General features: G+C 38.3%; 2 protein-coding genes across 4 annotated transcripts in view; one reads left to right on the plus strand and one right to left on the minus strand.

The window, feature by feature from the left end:
- Positions 1 to 1,846: 1,846 nt before the first annotated feature.
- RNF139 (ring finger protein 139) lies at positions 1,847 to 13,246 on the plus strand. The gene is made up of 2 exons (XM_031947171.1): positions 1,847 to 2,445; positions 11,159 to 13,246. Exons 1-2 carry the CDS (start codon positions 2,268 to 2,270, stop codon positions 12,985 to 12,987), a joined length of 2,007 nt encoding a protein of 668 aa, XP_031803031.1. The 5' UTR covers positions 1,847 to 2,267; the 3' UTR covers positions 12,988 to 13,246.
- A 624-nt stretch (positions 13,247 to 13,870) lies between these two features.
- Positions 13,871 to 15,715, minus strand: part of TATDN1 (TatD DNase domain containing 1) — a 47,835-nt gene continuing 45,990 nt past the window's right edge. For all 3 annotated transcript variants that reach the window (XM_003760371.4, XM_031947172.1, XM_031947173.1), the window contains one exon: positions 13,871 to 14,069. In XM_003760371.4, coding sequence (XP_003760419.2) covers positions 13,967 to 14,069 — 103 coding nt within the window. In that variant the 3' untranslated portion in view covers positions 13,871 to 13,966. The remainder of the gene's footprint in view (positions 14,070 to 15,715) is intronic.

Genomic DNA, 15,715 nt, shown 5'->3' on the forward strand with positions numbered 1-15,715 from the left:
ATTTCTTGAAACTTCACCCAATTTATGTAGATATTTAATAAATGAAAATAAATTTAAAATGTAGAAATTTAATAAATAATAAATATATAGATATTTCATAAAAATATTTAATAAATAAATTTAATATGTAGATATTTAATAAATAATACATTTAATAAAAATTTAATAAATAAAACATATTTTTTCCTTTTATCTTGCCTGAAAAGTATATTGAGGGGCCATTTACAAATGTCGTCAAAAAAATGTCAAATAGATCTTGAGAATCTTTGGAGAGCAACCTTTTCACTTTAAAAGTACTGCATGAGGGTTACTATTTTTAAAGTGAGATATTACACTTGTGTAACAGGATTGGCCAAAATCAAAATATTCCATTTCAGTATATGAAAGGTTTCTTTATAGGTTACAAGAATTGAATTTACTTCTTTGTGAAAGTATTTTAAATATTTTTACTTAATCAATTTTAAAATGCTGTTTTAAGATTTTATACAATTAAACCATCAAGATTTCAACTGTAAAATTGTATTTAATAAATATGGCTTATTGTAGAATTATCAAAAAGCTAAAAAATAAAGCTTATTCTTCAAAAATCATTAAGCAAATTCAATTAATAAAGAAAATTGCCTTAAATTTAAACTATCAGGAAACCATAGGTTATATGAATCATATTTTGCAGAGTATAAGGGGGAGTGACTGGAAAGACCGGAGGACACCAAGTCTTGAAGGGCTTCAAAGCTAAAGAATGTTCTATCCCAGAAGCAACAGGAAGGAATAGCAGGTGTTTTTGGCACCTAATTGTTCACAGAGCGCTTCTTTTGTGCAGGATGTTATGTCACGTCAGGGGAACACATAGAGGAAAGTCTAATCGTCTTACTCTTACAATCTAGTAGATACCACGGACCTACACGGAATAAGGGAGAAGCTGAAAAAGCGTATAGGTTGCAAAAGGGAGTCCTCACCTCCAAAGCAGGGACTCAAGAAAAAGCGTCAGAGGGGAAGTAGCGCCTAAGCTCGGAGCTGGAAAGAGAAAAATGTTCACCGACTGCCAGAAGCCATTCGTGCGAGCAATGAGAAAACCGTGTGCAAAAGCGCGCGGTCGGAAAAGGCGCGAGTCCGAGCGCAGGAGGCTGGCGGCGGCGTGTGCGCGTCAGGCCGGGAGGCTCAGGGAGCCCCCGGCCAGACAAAGGCGGGCTCTCCCGGGGCGGCGCAGCGCGGCAGCGGGCTCTCCCGGGGCGGCGCAGCGCGGCAGCGGGCTCTCCCGGGGCCCGGCTTTTATAAGCGTCGTCACTGGGAGGCTCCCTGGCTTTTCCTGCGTTTCTGCGCGCGACGACTCTCGGCCCGGCCCTTCCCCGCCGAGGCGGCGCGAGCTTATCCGCAGCGGCTTCCGAGGCTTTTCTGTCGTCTCTCCGTGGGGCTGGGTTTCAGTTTCCTCATCTGTGAAATAAACATGTTCAAAACCTAAATAAAACGCTTTTCCACCTCCAAGTCCTGCCCAGGGAGCGCTTCGCCGTTGGGTCTAAGGGGTATTATTCAAGCGCTTGATGGCGGTCGTCATCGGCCAAGGGGGGCTCATAGAGCAAGGTCCGGAGGCCCCGGGGCTGAGCCACCGCAGCCGCCGTACTCGGTGAGAGATCCCGGATGGAGCGCGAGCTCTCGAGGCCCAGCTCCGTCCCTCACCTTCCCGCCCCCAATAGCCCTAGGGCGGCGGCGCAGCCATGGCAACGGCTGAGCCGGTTGCTACCGCAGGCTCGGGATGACTTGCGCGGGAGCGCCCCCAGCGCCGGATTATGACGCCAGACGGAGGCGGCTCCCCGGTCTCGCGCGACCGCCGGCGACGCCTCGGGGCCAGCACCAGCAGCTACGGCAAAGGGGCGGAGGAGAGGTCAAGATGGACGCTCCGCGGGCGGGGGAGGAGGAGGGAGGAGGAAACTGGCGATAGGCGGCCGGAAACACCGACGCCCGGAGGCCCCGCAGCAAGCCGCCCCTGCCACCGCCGCCGCCGCCGTCGCCGCCGCCGCCGCCTGCTCCTGCCGGAGAGAAGCGAGCGGGCGGCGGGGCGGGCCGTGACTGAGACAGGAGAGGGAGGGCGTGGGAGCGGCGCGGGCGCGGGCGCGGGTGCGGGCGGAGCCGCCCTCTCTCTCTTCCCCCCTCCCGCCTTCCCTCCCACCCTCCCGCCTACCCTCCTTCCTGCCGTCCTCGCCGCCAGTCCGCCGGCCCGCAGCCCGCCTCAGCCTCCGCCCCTGGCCAGCCCGGGGCGGCGGCGGCGGCTCATGGCGGCCGTGGGGGCCCCCCAGCAGGTGCGGATGGCCCAGCAGCAGGTCTGGACGGCGCTGGAGGTGGCGCTCCGCGTTCCCTGCCTTTTCATCATCGACGCCATCTTCAACTCTTACTATGATGCCAGCCAGGGCCGGTTCAGCGTCGGGCTCCAGATCCTCATCCGGCTCCTGGGTAAGGACGGGGCGGCCTTGCCCCGGGAGCCCCGCCGAGGGCCGTTTTGTCCGCCCAGGTTTTCCTCGGGACGCGCGGTTCTACCCTTCGCTGGGGGGGGGGGTGGAAGGAGGGAGGGACGCCCCCCCTCCCAGCCCCGGAACGCGGGGAGGGGGTAGGCCCGGGAGCTCTGGGTGAGTCAGCTTCGGGCTCGGCTCGACCCTCCTTCCCGGGGACTAGGGCGTGGAGGGGGGGCCCGGGGCGAGATTGCCGGGATGGGTGGCATCGTGGCTGATGGCCAAGGCCACAGCAGAGGCGGGAGGCTTAGGCGCTGTGCTATTGACTTGACCTTGGACCCACTGCGCTAATTGGTGGGTTTGGGTTCCCCCCTCGCCTCCCCACCTCCTGTACTGTCACCTCCACGTTTTCAGCAGGTGCTTCCAGCGGGAGCCCACTGGTATTGTCATGGTTGTCAGGGGCCCTTGGTGACTTCCAGATGGGGAAGAAATGCTCAAACCGAGCAACTGTGGCAGAAACCCTAATTGAGAAGATGTGAGCCACGCCGTGCAGAAGTAGGAATAAGCCAGGAACTAGCGCTCTGGCTAAAGGAGTAACAGTCTGCACTAACCATCTGAAAATCACCGTCTTAGTAGTTGCACCGGGTATAAGGAATATTTTTCGGAGACTTAAAAAGTCTTTCACACATGTAGGGACAAATAGAGGCCAAAGAACTTTGTATTGGCAAAGGGGAGATTTGGCTCGAGCACTAATTTCATGACCTTGCTTTCCTCCTCTGTAAAACCGGGGATTAGGATTAAATAATAGTTTCTGAGAGACTCCTTAATGTTAAATGTTTGTGCCACAGGGGAAAAAGAGAACCCTTTGTGCTTTAAAAAGGAAATTTGTCTGTCTTGCCAAATTTGAAGTCCTGTCTTGTCTGATTTGGTTTATGAGGGCTACTGTTTGGACTGTGACAATTTTCTTATCAACAGCCAAAAGGAATGTATTTTAAAGTTGTGTTCATCCAGAAACTATTGATGAGTTCCATCCTGTATTCTTGAACTCCTGGGATTTCTTTAAAAATCAAAAAATCCAACTCCCCTGATTTTATAGGTGAGGAAATTTGAAGCTCGGAGAAATGAAGTGACTTGTCCAGACACAGCTAGCTACCACAGTACTAAGTGTACCACACTTGGTTTTCAGATCAAGAATGGAAATGGTTTTTTGTTGTATTCCTATTCTTATTGAATAAGAATAGATAATGGTTTTGTTTTTTTATAGCATTATTAAGGGCCAAATGCTTTTAATTCAGTTAAAAAGTAGTACATTCTTCAATACTTAAAGCACCTGTAGCATCACTGGTCTGTTGTGCCTGCCACCAATATATTTTTAATACTTTAATAATGATAGCATTTATGTAAGGCTTTAAGTTCTGCAAAATGCCTTACAAATATTTCATTTGTTTTTACAACAACACTTAGAATTAGGTAATGTTGTTATCCCTATTTTCCAGATGAGGAAACTGAGGCAGAGAGGTTAAATGACTTGCCCAGGGTTTATACACCTAGGGTCCGAGTCTGTATTGAAACTAAGATCTTTTGTCTAGTTCCAGCTCCAGCTCTCTCTTCCAACTTAAGCTCTATTCATGGCCTTTGGGCTCCCAGGACTGATTACCTCTGCACCAAGATGAAGTATTGAATTAGGGCGCTAGTAGGATCATAGACTTGACATTGATTATCTGATTCAATTCCCTCATTTTAAAGTTGAGAAGACAGATGATCACTGAGGGCTAAAGGGTCTAACCTAGCTCCCATATGTTACTAATGTAAGAGCCTGGGGGATTCATTTGGTAGGAAATAACCAAGTTTAAGTGTCCAAATTTGAACCCAAGTTTTCTGATGCAAATTTAGCATTCTTGTTACACAGTGTGGTGGGAAAAGAATCTCAACATTTAAAATAATAGATTTTTGTTGAGGGTTTGCCCTCAACATCAAGCACCAGCCTGACTGCTTAATCGCAAAAAAATAAAAATAAAAAAAGATAAGATTTGCTATTTTTTATTCACCAATAAGTGAACAGCACTGGCTTTGTAGAGGAAAAAAATAACTCCGAGTAATTACTGACTTAGCTTATCACTCCCGGGTGATCCTAGATTAGTCACCTGCTCTTTCAAGGCGTCAAAGCTTTCATTTGTAAAATGGGAAGGAATTCAAGACAGATCATTTCTAAGATTAAATGTTTCAAAAACTTTTCTCGGCAAAATTCTATGAGTTCAAAATCCTGAGAAATAAAATTTTTGCTAAAAAGATATAAACACTACCATTTTTTTTTTTTTTTTTTAAATTTCCTATAAGCCTCAAACCCTCCCAAAGCAAGTTCCGTGTTTCTGTTTACATATAAGTTGTTCTCCCAAGTGACAATTTGGGCAACTTTGAGAAAGTAGGAGAGGAAAGACACAATTTAGAAAAAAGCTTAATGTTTAGTTTCTAGGTCTTTTGTAATTAGCATGAGAAGTTGAATTTTGCAGAATTTAAATCTAGTGATAGTGTATTTTTTCATTGATAACTAGGGCATACTTCAATTAAGATCAAACTTTATTATATAGTCTAAAATACATTTTAATCATCAGGGACTTTTGCCAAACATAACACATATTCTGTGCTGTTTATATAAATATTTTGATTCTTGAATGTTATTGGTTTCAGATTTCATTAAAATAATTCTTATCTACATGTCACCAAACCACCTCTTAATCTGCTCATAATTAATTGACTGCATTCAATTTATCTGTCAAAAAAAAAAAAAAAGACTTTAAAAAGTTTATTTTTGGAACAAAAACAGCATGCATGTTAAATATTCTGGGTCCTAAGCAGTATGGATTCATTATGCCCATAAATATTTAAGTGACAAGAAGACCTTAATTTGGTAGATTAAAGGACTAGATTTGCTTAAAACTAGTAAACAGTTGGAAGTGGCAATTAAATACCTCCCATATTGATCAAGAGAGAATGAAAATATATATTCAAGAAAATTATTTTTAACTTTCAATTCAATTTTTGAGAGTTAAAAAAAATTTTGATAATGGCACAATAAATACAGATCAAAAATCTTCTTACAATAAGGAATCTATATTCATGCTAGTTTATATTTTTTGTTATTATTTTGTTCCATTCTTATCTGTCCCTCTTCTAACCCAAATTTACAGAAATAGTGACGTCCTGTTTCTATATTTTAACGTATTTCTCTCTTTCACCAAGGTTTACTTTATTATGACCTCCTGGGCTCATCTTATCCTGGACTTGGGTTATCCTCCTTCCTCCATATACTTTTACATCTTCACCTCTACCATCAATCAACATTAATATGTTGATTGGACCAGAACTAGAAGCAGCTGACAGCATTTTCCATTGTATCTAATACTCATGATTTGAAATCATAAATTTAGGAGTTTGCTCCCAAATGTCAGAAAAAAAGCATATAGATAATATTTAAGAAACCATTAACAGATTGTATCATAATGTTAGTGTTTTAAACTTTTTTGAGGAAATATTGAATGTCCTTCAAAATGAATTATTCATAACCAGTGTAATAATGACACAGCTAATTTGAAACAAAGCTAGGAAATATAAACAAAGAGTTCTCTTATCTATATGAAGATGTATTTTATTACCACAACATTAAAACAAAAAAGAAGAAAAATGGATGATACAACTTGGAGCTACAGTTTTGCATTTGTTTTTGAGGCCATTGGTAGAAAAGTACTATAGCTGCTATGTTGGATCAGTTAAGATGTGTTTAGCATCTAGTAATATTTAAGAATTTATTTCTTTGATAATGATGTGTTTCTCATTGCTTAGGTTTCTTGCTTTTGGAAGAAAATGAGCAACATTAATCCATTAATTTCATTAACCCATAAATGTCTACATCTCCATCATATATTAAAACCTTTTTCTGACATTTTTATTTTTAGGCTAGGTATTTCTCTTAGTTATTTTGTTTATGAAGAAATATGAATGAAAAGATTCTGATAATTAGAAAAAAGTGAATATTAACATTTTTAGCAGGTCTAGTCTTAAATGAAGATAGTATCTCCTATCATGTTTTTAAACGGTTAAATATTTTTTCAAGTGAATGTATTTCTTGTGATAGACTTATCTGCCCTTTGAAGTAGATTTATTCAGGATATATATGAATGGGAAAGGAGATGGAGATATGGTAATCATGTACTGTGAGAGCAAGGGATAAGTGATGATCAGTATAAATATCACATTGGTTCCCCCCCCCCCCCCCATTTTTTTAAACCTAGAGGAAAGTTTTAAGTATTTTGTATGTATTCTCTTTGGAGTATATATTCTCCTTGATGGAGAAATCATAGGAATATGCATAGACTATTAACTTCTCCATTCTGATGCCTCTAGTGGATAGCTTTTATTAAGAGCATACTATGTACCAGTTACTGCACTGGGGATACAAAAAAAAAAAAGAGCAAAAACAAAAAAATATAAATAAAACCAGTCCATGCTTTCAAGGAGCTCACAATCTAATGGAGGAGACAATATGCGAATAGCTATCTACAAACTGCACATGTGTGCTCACACACACATACACAGCTGATAAATTGAGTTGAAAATAATACAGGGAAGGCAATAGCATTAAAGTAGAGCAGGAAAGGCTTGCAGTAGATGGGATGTATTAGCTGGGGTTTGAAGCAAATCAGGGAAGTCAGAATGAAGAGTTATCAAGGTAGAGTGTTCTGGGCGTGAAGAGCCATTGAAAATTCCTAAAGTTGGAAGATATGAAATATTTTGTGTGATGAATAGCAAGAAAGCCAGCATCACTATATTGCAGAAACTTGGTAAGGAGTAGAGTGTTTAAAAAAAAAAAAAAAAAAAAAAATAGGAGGGAGCCAGGTGGTAAAGTGCTCTTAATGCCAAACAGATGTTTAAATACTTGATCCTGGAGGGAGGCAATAGGGAACCCTTGCAGTTGGTTGAATTGGGTTGATGTGGTCACTTGGGCTTTAGACTGACAATTGAGGGAAAAATGGACTAGAGCAGGGAGAGATATAGGAGGCTGACACCAAACCTGCCCACTTCTGCAGTATTCCAGGCTGGAGGTGATGAACCAGGGTAATTTCAATGTCAGAGGAGAGAGAAGGTATAATAGAAATGTTAACAAATGTGAAACAGATTGGCTATGGCAGGGAGTGAGAGAGAGTAAGCAAAGATGACACCTTTGTTGGCAATATGGGTGATTGACTGGGAAGGATATTGCTGCCCAAGACAGTAATAAAGAAGTTCAGAAGAGGAGGCAGGAGAACAAAGATAATGAGTTCAGTTTTGTACATTTTGAGTGGTACTCATATGGGTTACTTTCCTTTTGTATTTGCTAATTTCGGCATTTGAAATTCTTTTAACATCTCCATATGGATTATATTTTGAAGCAGTTATAACAGATACATAATATTTGGTACATCTCCCAAGTATTTGTCACTCTTTCCTTCTTGGTCATGGTTTTAGGGTTTAGTTGCTCTGTTTTCCCAACAGTATTTTCTGGTTTCTTTAAAATGGTCCATGTCATTTAAAAAACATATATCATTCAAATAATAAATATCACTAAATTCTCAAAGGAAATCGGATTAGCTCAGGACATACACAATTTCATACTCCTCTTTCAGTTTTCCTGATATTTCAGCTTCATAAGCCTATATGCAGTGACAGTTATCACAAATTCTTCATGTTCTCTAGGATATTTTTCTATTAAGAAATTTGAAAGCCTATCAATAGCTTGATGATAAAATGACCAAAGTATTCATTGGCTTTAATGAAAAGACATCCTTTTATGAAATATCTTATGCAAGTTATTCATTGACCTTGCTGCTGCTTTGGCCTTTTTTTTGTATTCAGTCAACATAAATATTTTTTTCCTAAATTGGTAAAGCCAAGCTACTTATACTTCACAAATACATTAATGTTTCAATAATGTTTCTGATACTTCAGGGTAGATTAACAATTATGGTTTTAGTAGATGTTTTAGCAAATAAAACTGACTCATGGTGTGTATAGCAATTCAAGATTTTCAAAGCACTTTCTAGTAGTCGATTATAAACTTTTTTTTTGCCTTTGCATCATCAACATCAAGCATAGTTCCTTGAAACTGAGTCGGTGTTTTAATAAACGTTTATCAAATTGAACCAGCAACAGTGGAAGTCCAGATAATGCCAATGTTATAGATGAGAAATCTGAAGCCCTGACGCTCACATAATGAGGCAGAATTTGAACATAATATATCCTTTTTTTTTTTTTTTTTTTTTGTTATTCAGTTGTTTTATTCATGTCTGACTCTCGTGACACAAATTGGAATTTTCTTTTCCATCTCATTTTACAGATGAGGAAATTGAGGTAAACAGGATTAATGAACTTGCCTAGGATCATACAACTATGAACGTAATATATCTTGATTCCAAATCCGGTTTTATTACTCTACTGCCTCTCTGTTTCTCGGCCTCATTTATATAGGTTTTTTTTTTCTTTAATCAGGATTATCTGTTGAATTCACACTGGGAAAAAAGCCATGACCTGTATATACCAAGAGATTGGCTAGATCCAAAGAGTAGTCAGTCAACTTGAAATAGTTTTCAGTATAGTGGTCTTAACCTTTTATCATTGTTACTGATTTAGATCAAGACATACTTAAGTAACTTAACTGTGTAAAAGGCAAAATTTCAGAGGACTAAATTGCTAGATGTCAGAATCTGAAAGGATTTTGATAAGCCAGAACATTGGGCTGAGTCCACTAAGCTTAAATTTAATGGATGGTAAAACTTAGGTTCAAAAAGTAAGTTTCACAAATACAGTAAAAGGGAGGAGACATGGCTCGTCAGTGTTCTGAAGAAAAAAATTAATGAAAGTTGTTGTGAATAGCAAGTTCAGTGAGTTATGTATGAAGTATCTGCCCAAAAAATGGTATGAGGATCTCAGGATGAATTGTGAGATTCAGTGCTCCATATTAGGAATAACTAGGGAAGGTGTGGGGGAATAAGGAGAGACTTCAAGGAGTTTTGTCTATGCCTATAACAGTGTGATGAGAGAGTAGTTGTTTTAGTCCTAGCATTTTCTGTTGTGTTTAGATCTAATTTCTAGTAGTATAAAGGTTGGAGTGCTTCTTGGAAAAGTAGCATTTTGAGACTTAAAGGAAGCGAGAATGGTTAAGGGTATGAGGATCAATTGAAGAAACAAGAAGTTTTGTATGGAGAAGAGAAGGTTCAGATAAGACTCTAGCTAGTTGAAGTTCCTGAAAGACTGTCATATGAAAGAATTAGACATGGGTTTTTTTGGCTCTTGCAGACAGAATTTAGAAAGGAGCATTGAGTAGAACTTGCAAAGAAGTGAATTTAAAGTTGATATAAGGGTAAAACTTCCTAATGATAAAAACTGTTCCAAAGTGGAATGGGCTCCCTGGAAAGTAATGAGTTTTCCCTTAACCAAAAACATAATGAATTAGATCAAGATGGCTAAAAGTATAAAGTAGTGGGAGATAAGAACTGAAAATTAAATTGGGGATTAGATTTAAAGAATCTTGAATGGCAAACTAAGATATCCGGAGTTTGGTAGATAGTGGGGAATTAATGAATATTTTTGAGCAGGGAAAATGATTATTAGAGTTGTGCTGGAAGATTCATCTGACCTTTCTGTTTGAGACAGGTAATGCTTAGAAGGGAAGAAGGTAATGTTTAGAAAGCTGCTGTAGTAATGTAGAAGAAGAAACTAATGGAAGGTAAATAAAAATAAGGGTAATGGCATTAAGAATTGGAAAGGAAGTATTAAATTTAAAAGCAGCTCAAGAATTATTGATGAGACTTGATCACTGAAAAAATGTTATAGATTACTCATTTTCTGAGGCATACCATAATTACCATAAACATACTATAAAAGCAAGAGAAAATGAATTGTTAGGGGGAGGGAGGTTTTAGACATTGATTTGAAATGTTGGGATAATTAGCTTTTGGAATAGAATGGGCAGTTGAGATTGGCTGGAGATAGAAATTTTAGTCATTTTGCCATAGAAATGATGGTTGAAATCTGGAAGTGGTTGAGTGCTTTAAAAGGAGAGAGAAGGCTCTGCTCTTGGGCTAAAAGAGAAAGCTAGCATATTCTGCACCAACATATACAATTTATTATTATACAGCTAGTAAAAAGAAATTTGCTGGTTATAGACAGTTGTTGGTGAAATATATAAATTATGATTCAAATAAATAACATAGTCTAATTGGTTTTTTTTACAAAATAACAGTAGCAATGGATTTTTTTCCCCCAAACTAGTGATTTTAAATTGTGCTCTAGGCTTTTTATGGGGATTGAATTTTTTCACCCACTTTTATGGAAATATTCCTTATTTTTTATTAATTGTTTTCATTTATTGAGCATTTACAACACACAAATCTGCTAGAGAAATAAGACCATGTAAATATTTATTCTGGAGTAGCTTATTAAGTGAAAAAAAGTACATGAGGACAAACAATGCAGAATGCATGGGTCATCTGTCTTACTGGGTCTTTTAAGATGGTACTATTGAGAGCAGTTGTTAGACCATTGCTTAGAAGCATGAAACTGCATCATAAAATAATTTTTAAGTACTTGTTATGTAGAGATCCATCAGCTCTTCCCAAAAATTCTGAGACAGGATGTTTGTTTAAGGAAGCAAACAGTGATTTCTCTCCATTTTTTTCTTTTAGGTATATTTGTATCCAGTGTTGTTCTGATCTTGTCACAGCGATCACTTTTCAAGTTTTACATGTACAGCTCAGCCTTTCTACTAGCTGCAACTTCAGTGTTGGTGAATTATTATGCCTCTTTGCACATTGACTTCTATGGTGCCTACAACACATCAGCATTTGGAATTGAATTTCTTCCTCGGAAAGGGCCCTCACTATGGATGGCACTCGTTGTTCTTCAACTAACATTTGGAATTGGATATATCACATTACTTCAAATTCAATCCATCTACTCACAGCTGATCATAATGAATTTCTTGGTTCCTGTAATAGGCCTAATCACAGAGCTACCCTTACATGTCAGAGAGACTTTAGTTTTTGCTTCTTCCCTGATTCTGACATTAAATACCACACTTGTATTGGCTGTGAAAATTAAGTGGTTTTATTATTCTACACGATATGTTTATCTTTTGGTAAGGCATATGTATCGTATTTATGGATTACAGCTATTGATGGAGGATACCTGGAAAAGGATTCGTTTCCCAGACATACTGCGAGTCTTCTGGCTAACAAGAATTGCAGCTCAAGCTTCTGTGTTAATATATGTTTTAAAGATGGCAAATGACACTGGAGAAAATTCCTACCTTATTTCTTGGGATAATTTCTGGGAACTAATTTGCAATCTTATAATTAGTGGATGTGATTCCACGCTAACTGTTTTGGGCATGAGTGCTGTAATTTCATCAATCGCCCATTATTTGGGGTTAGGAATACTAGCCTTCATTGGGTCAACTGAAGATGATGACAGGAGGCTTGGCTTTGTAGCACCTGTTTTGTTTTTTATTTTGGCTCTGCAGACAGGTTTAAGTGGGTTAAGACCAGAAGAAAGACTTGTTCGCCTAAGTAGAAACATGTGCCTTTTATTAACTGCAGTCCTACATTTCATCCACGGAATGACAGACCCCGTGTTAATGTCTCTCAGTGCCTCTCATGTGTCATCTTTTCGTAGACATTTTCCTGTGCTCTTCGTCTCTGCTTGTCTTTTTATTCTTCCAATTTTGCTCAGTTATGTTCTCTGGCATCATTATGCACTAAATACGTGGCTGTTTGCAGTTACAGCATTTTGTGTGGAACTTTGCTTAAAAGTAATTGTATCTCTCACTGTTTATACGTTATTCATGATTGATGGCTACTATAATGTCCTCTGGGAAAAGCTTGATGATTACGTCTACTACGTTCGTTCTACAGGCAATATTATTGAATTTATATTTGGAGTGGTTATGTTTGGAAATGGGGCTTATACCATGATGTTTGAGTCAGGAAGTAAAATTCGGGCTTGCATGATGTGCCTACATGCATATTTTAACATCTACTTACAAGCAAAGAATGGCTGGAAGACGTTTATCAATCGTAGAACTGCTGTTAAGAAAATAAATTCACTTCCTGAAATAAAAGGAGGCCGCTTACATGAAATAGATGATGTCTGTGCAATCTGCTATCATGAGTTTACAACATCTGCTCGTATTACGCCATGTAATCATTATTTCCATGCACTTTGCCTTCGGAAATGGCTGTATATTCAAGATACTTGTCCAATGTGCCATCAAAAAGTATACATTGAAGATGTGAAGGAAAATGCAAACTCATCTAACAACAATGGGTTTATCTCACCCAATGAAAATCCTGAGCAAGTTGTAAGAGAAGCTGCTGCTGCTGCTGCTGAATCTGACAGGGACATAAATGAAGATGACAGTACCGATTGTGATGATGATGTTCAACATGAAAGAAATGGAGTGATTCAGCACACAGACACAACAGCTGAAGAATCTCTTAATGATGATACTGACTGATTAAAAATGGCATTTATTAATCACTGAGGTATTTGTTTAAAATTCAGTTCAACAAAAATGGAGTAAAATACTTCACTTCAGTGTGTAACCAAGCACAAAAACAGTATCAATGTTGAGTCTGTGAATGGTTTTCCGTTTACTGTGATGTGCTACTGTAAATATACCTCTTTAATTACTGCTGGTCTCTTTGGTGACCTATTTAAATTTGTGTACATTATTGTACATAGAATAAAACGTTTTCACATGTTTTTAAGACAAAGTTGGACAAAAAAATTTTTGATAGATGTAACGATCATACAGTGCGTCAACTGTGCCAAAGATACACGTGCTAGCTCTGGACCCCAGTTTTCTCATTGAAATGGATAGTAAAAATGCAAGAAAAGCATATCTTTACAGTGAATTATCTAGCCCTGAAAAAACTTAAGATATTTTACACAGACTAAAGTGAAAGTATGAACAAGTTGTTTTCTAAGGATATGAGAGCCACACGTGGGGTAGGTTTAAAATCCAAGAAAATAAACTTCCTGGAATGTAACTGGTAGAAATGTCTGTTCAATTTTTAGGTAGCACTTACCTTGAATTGTGTTTTGAAGCTTAGTTTTTTAAGGGGCTGTGTTAAAGAATTGGGGTTTTCATCAAGAAGCTTTGGTGTAGTAACTTCTAATGTATTCTAAGTGGAATTATGTCATAAAGGTTGCATGGGCATAGCAGCAATTTTGTATTTAGCATTTTTGGGGGAAACTGCCTTCTCAGACTCTAGAAGAGATTCATTATACCCCTAAACTAGGTTTTAGTTTTTTAATTTTTTTTTTTTTTTTAACATTTGGTGTATCTGATATATATTGTACAGGAAAAAGAAGGAACTGAATTAGGACAGATATGCCTCTTTAGTTAAGTAAGTTTCATACTTTTATTGAAGGTTTACAGTACGGTTTGCCATGCAGTTTTACAAATACAATGAAACATGAAAATGGCTGCTTTACATGTCTTTAAAGAAGACTTTAATGGTGTTGTTATACAGTGTATTGGCCAATTCAAGTGGATCATCATCTCTTACTGCTGCCATTATCTCCAGAATCTGACTAAAAAACATACAAAACCCCCCCACCCCAATAGATTAGTGAAAGATTAAATTTCTTGTATTAAACTTGAAAATTTAGTGTACTAATAATGATCAATTTTATGTAGACAGAAACCCATTTTATTTGTCTCTAACACAAAAGAATATCAACTAATTGACATTTCTGGGTTTGATTTCAAAATTGAACTTAGTCTATTTTTAGTGGTATTAATGAAGTATACTACTAAATATTTAGAACTAAATTCTACTTGTAGTAGTTTAATATAATCTCAAACATAAAACTGATACACTTCAAAAACTGGGAAAGGGGAAGGAGCAGTTAATGACATTGTGTTATGAATAATATGAATTGAACACTGAACTCCCAAGAAAAATATAATTCTTTATCAACCTTGCATCCAGTACAGTGAATAAAAGAAACTGAGGATAAGTTCAAGAAGAAGTGAAACTTTTAAAAAGGTATTCTTTGCCTTGCCAAACAAGTGATTGCCTTATTTAAAAAACAAAAACCAAAACTATTCTTGCAAAATTCATCAAGAGCAGTTGCTATATAGAACCTCTGATTTGAAGAAATTAAGGAAGTAGTGTTTAGGGCAGTGTTCTTCCTGTTTTTCCATACTTTCAGAAACCATTTAACTTTACCTCTAGTTCCTAACATCAGAAGCAGCAGCCCAGCCCTGTCATTTTTTCCAAGTTATATTTCAGATACCATTGGTTTTAGAACTGGTTAAATTATTTTTCAACAAAAAATTAAATCTAAATTCCCTTAAGTTTTTTTGGTCTTTCTAATGATGCTATCTTTCCACCAAGGAATAATGAGAAAAGGATTAAAATTTGTGTTTGTCCTTTAAAAGTAGCACAAAAACCTACAAGTTGTCAGTACTAAAACATGCATGCACAGTATGAGTTTTGAACAATCAATCTGATAGGCTAAAATAGTAAATTTTAAATTAGACTTACATACAATTTGGCTCCTTTCACATTTCCTTATCAACAGAAATTATATTGTATATTTGAAAGTATCTTCTTTGTGAAAGGGGGAGGGGGAATTCATACATTTGAAAGGAACTCTAGGTAATACTGTTGATGGCACATTTTGCAGGTTTGTAAAGTAACCTTTCTCTAGGGTGCATCAGTCATCCTTGGATGAGTCCCTTTAAAATCACCATATTTAAAGTTTGCTTACCCACAAAAAAGGCATTTCTAGGATGATTTCTAATGTCCCTTAAGTTTTTTGTCCCATAAATAATGAGATTTGGAGGAGGGGAGGTCCAGCGAGCAGGATATTGATATATGATCCAGTGTTAAGTAGTTTTTAAGTTGGTAAGATTGAAGCATGTGCGGGGGAAGAGGGGAGGAATAGTCAACTGTGTTTGAAGAGTGGTACTAATTATTTTTATAGTTCAGAAAGAGAATGAAATGGAACCTTACTATCATGTGAGAAAGGATAGCTTTAGTGTTAAAGCCCTTATTTGGAGATGGGAGGATATGACTGGATCATGGTGCCCCAACTCAGAAACCTGCATGATTTTGGGTGTCTTTTTCTTCTTAAGTAGGGGACAGACTGCTATGATACTGTGATGAGGCCTCAGATCAGTCAATTTTAATGCATAGCAGCAGGTTCCCTCTATAACACTGGCATAAGCA

This window comes from Sarcophilus harrisii, chromosome 1, assembly GCF_902635505.1.
Source record: "Sarcophilus harrisii chromosome 1, mSarHar1.11, whole genome shotgun sequence".
Lineage (NCBI taxonomy): Eukaryota > Metazoa > Chordata > Mammalia > Dasyuromorphia > Dasyuridae > Sarcophilus > Sarcophilus harrisii.

What these genes read in the sequence shown, in the direction of transcription:
- RNF139 (XM_031947171.1), top strand. Translation starts at nt 2,268, where the DNA reads ATGGCGGCCGTGGGGGCCCCCCAGCAGGTGCGGATGGCCCAGCAGCAG. An exon ending in GATCCTCATCCGGCTCCTGG is followed by an intron (nt 2,446 to 11,158) that starts GTAAGGACGGGG and finishes TTTTTCTTTTAG; the next exon opens with GTATATTTGTATCCAGTGTT.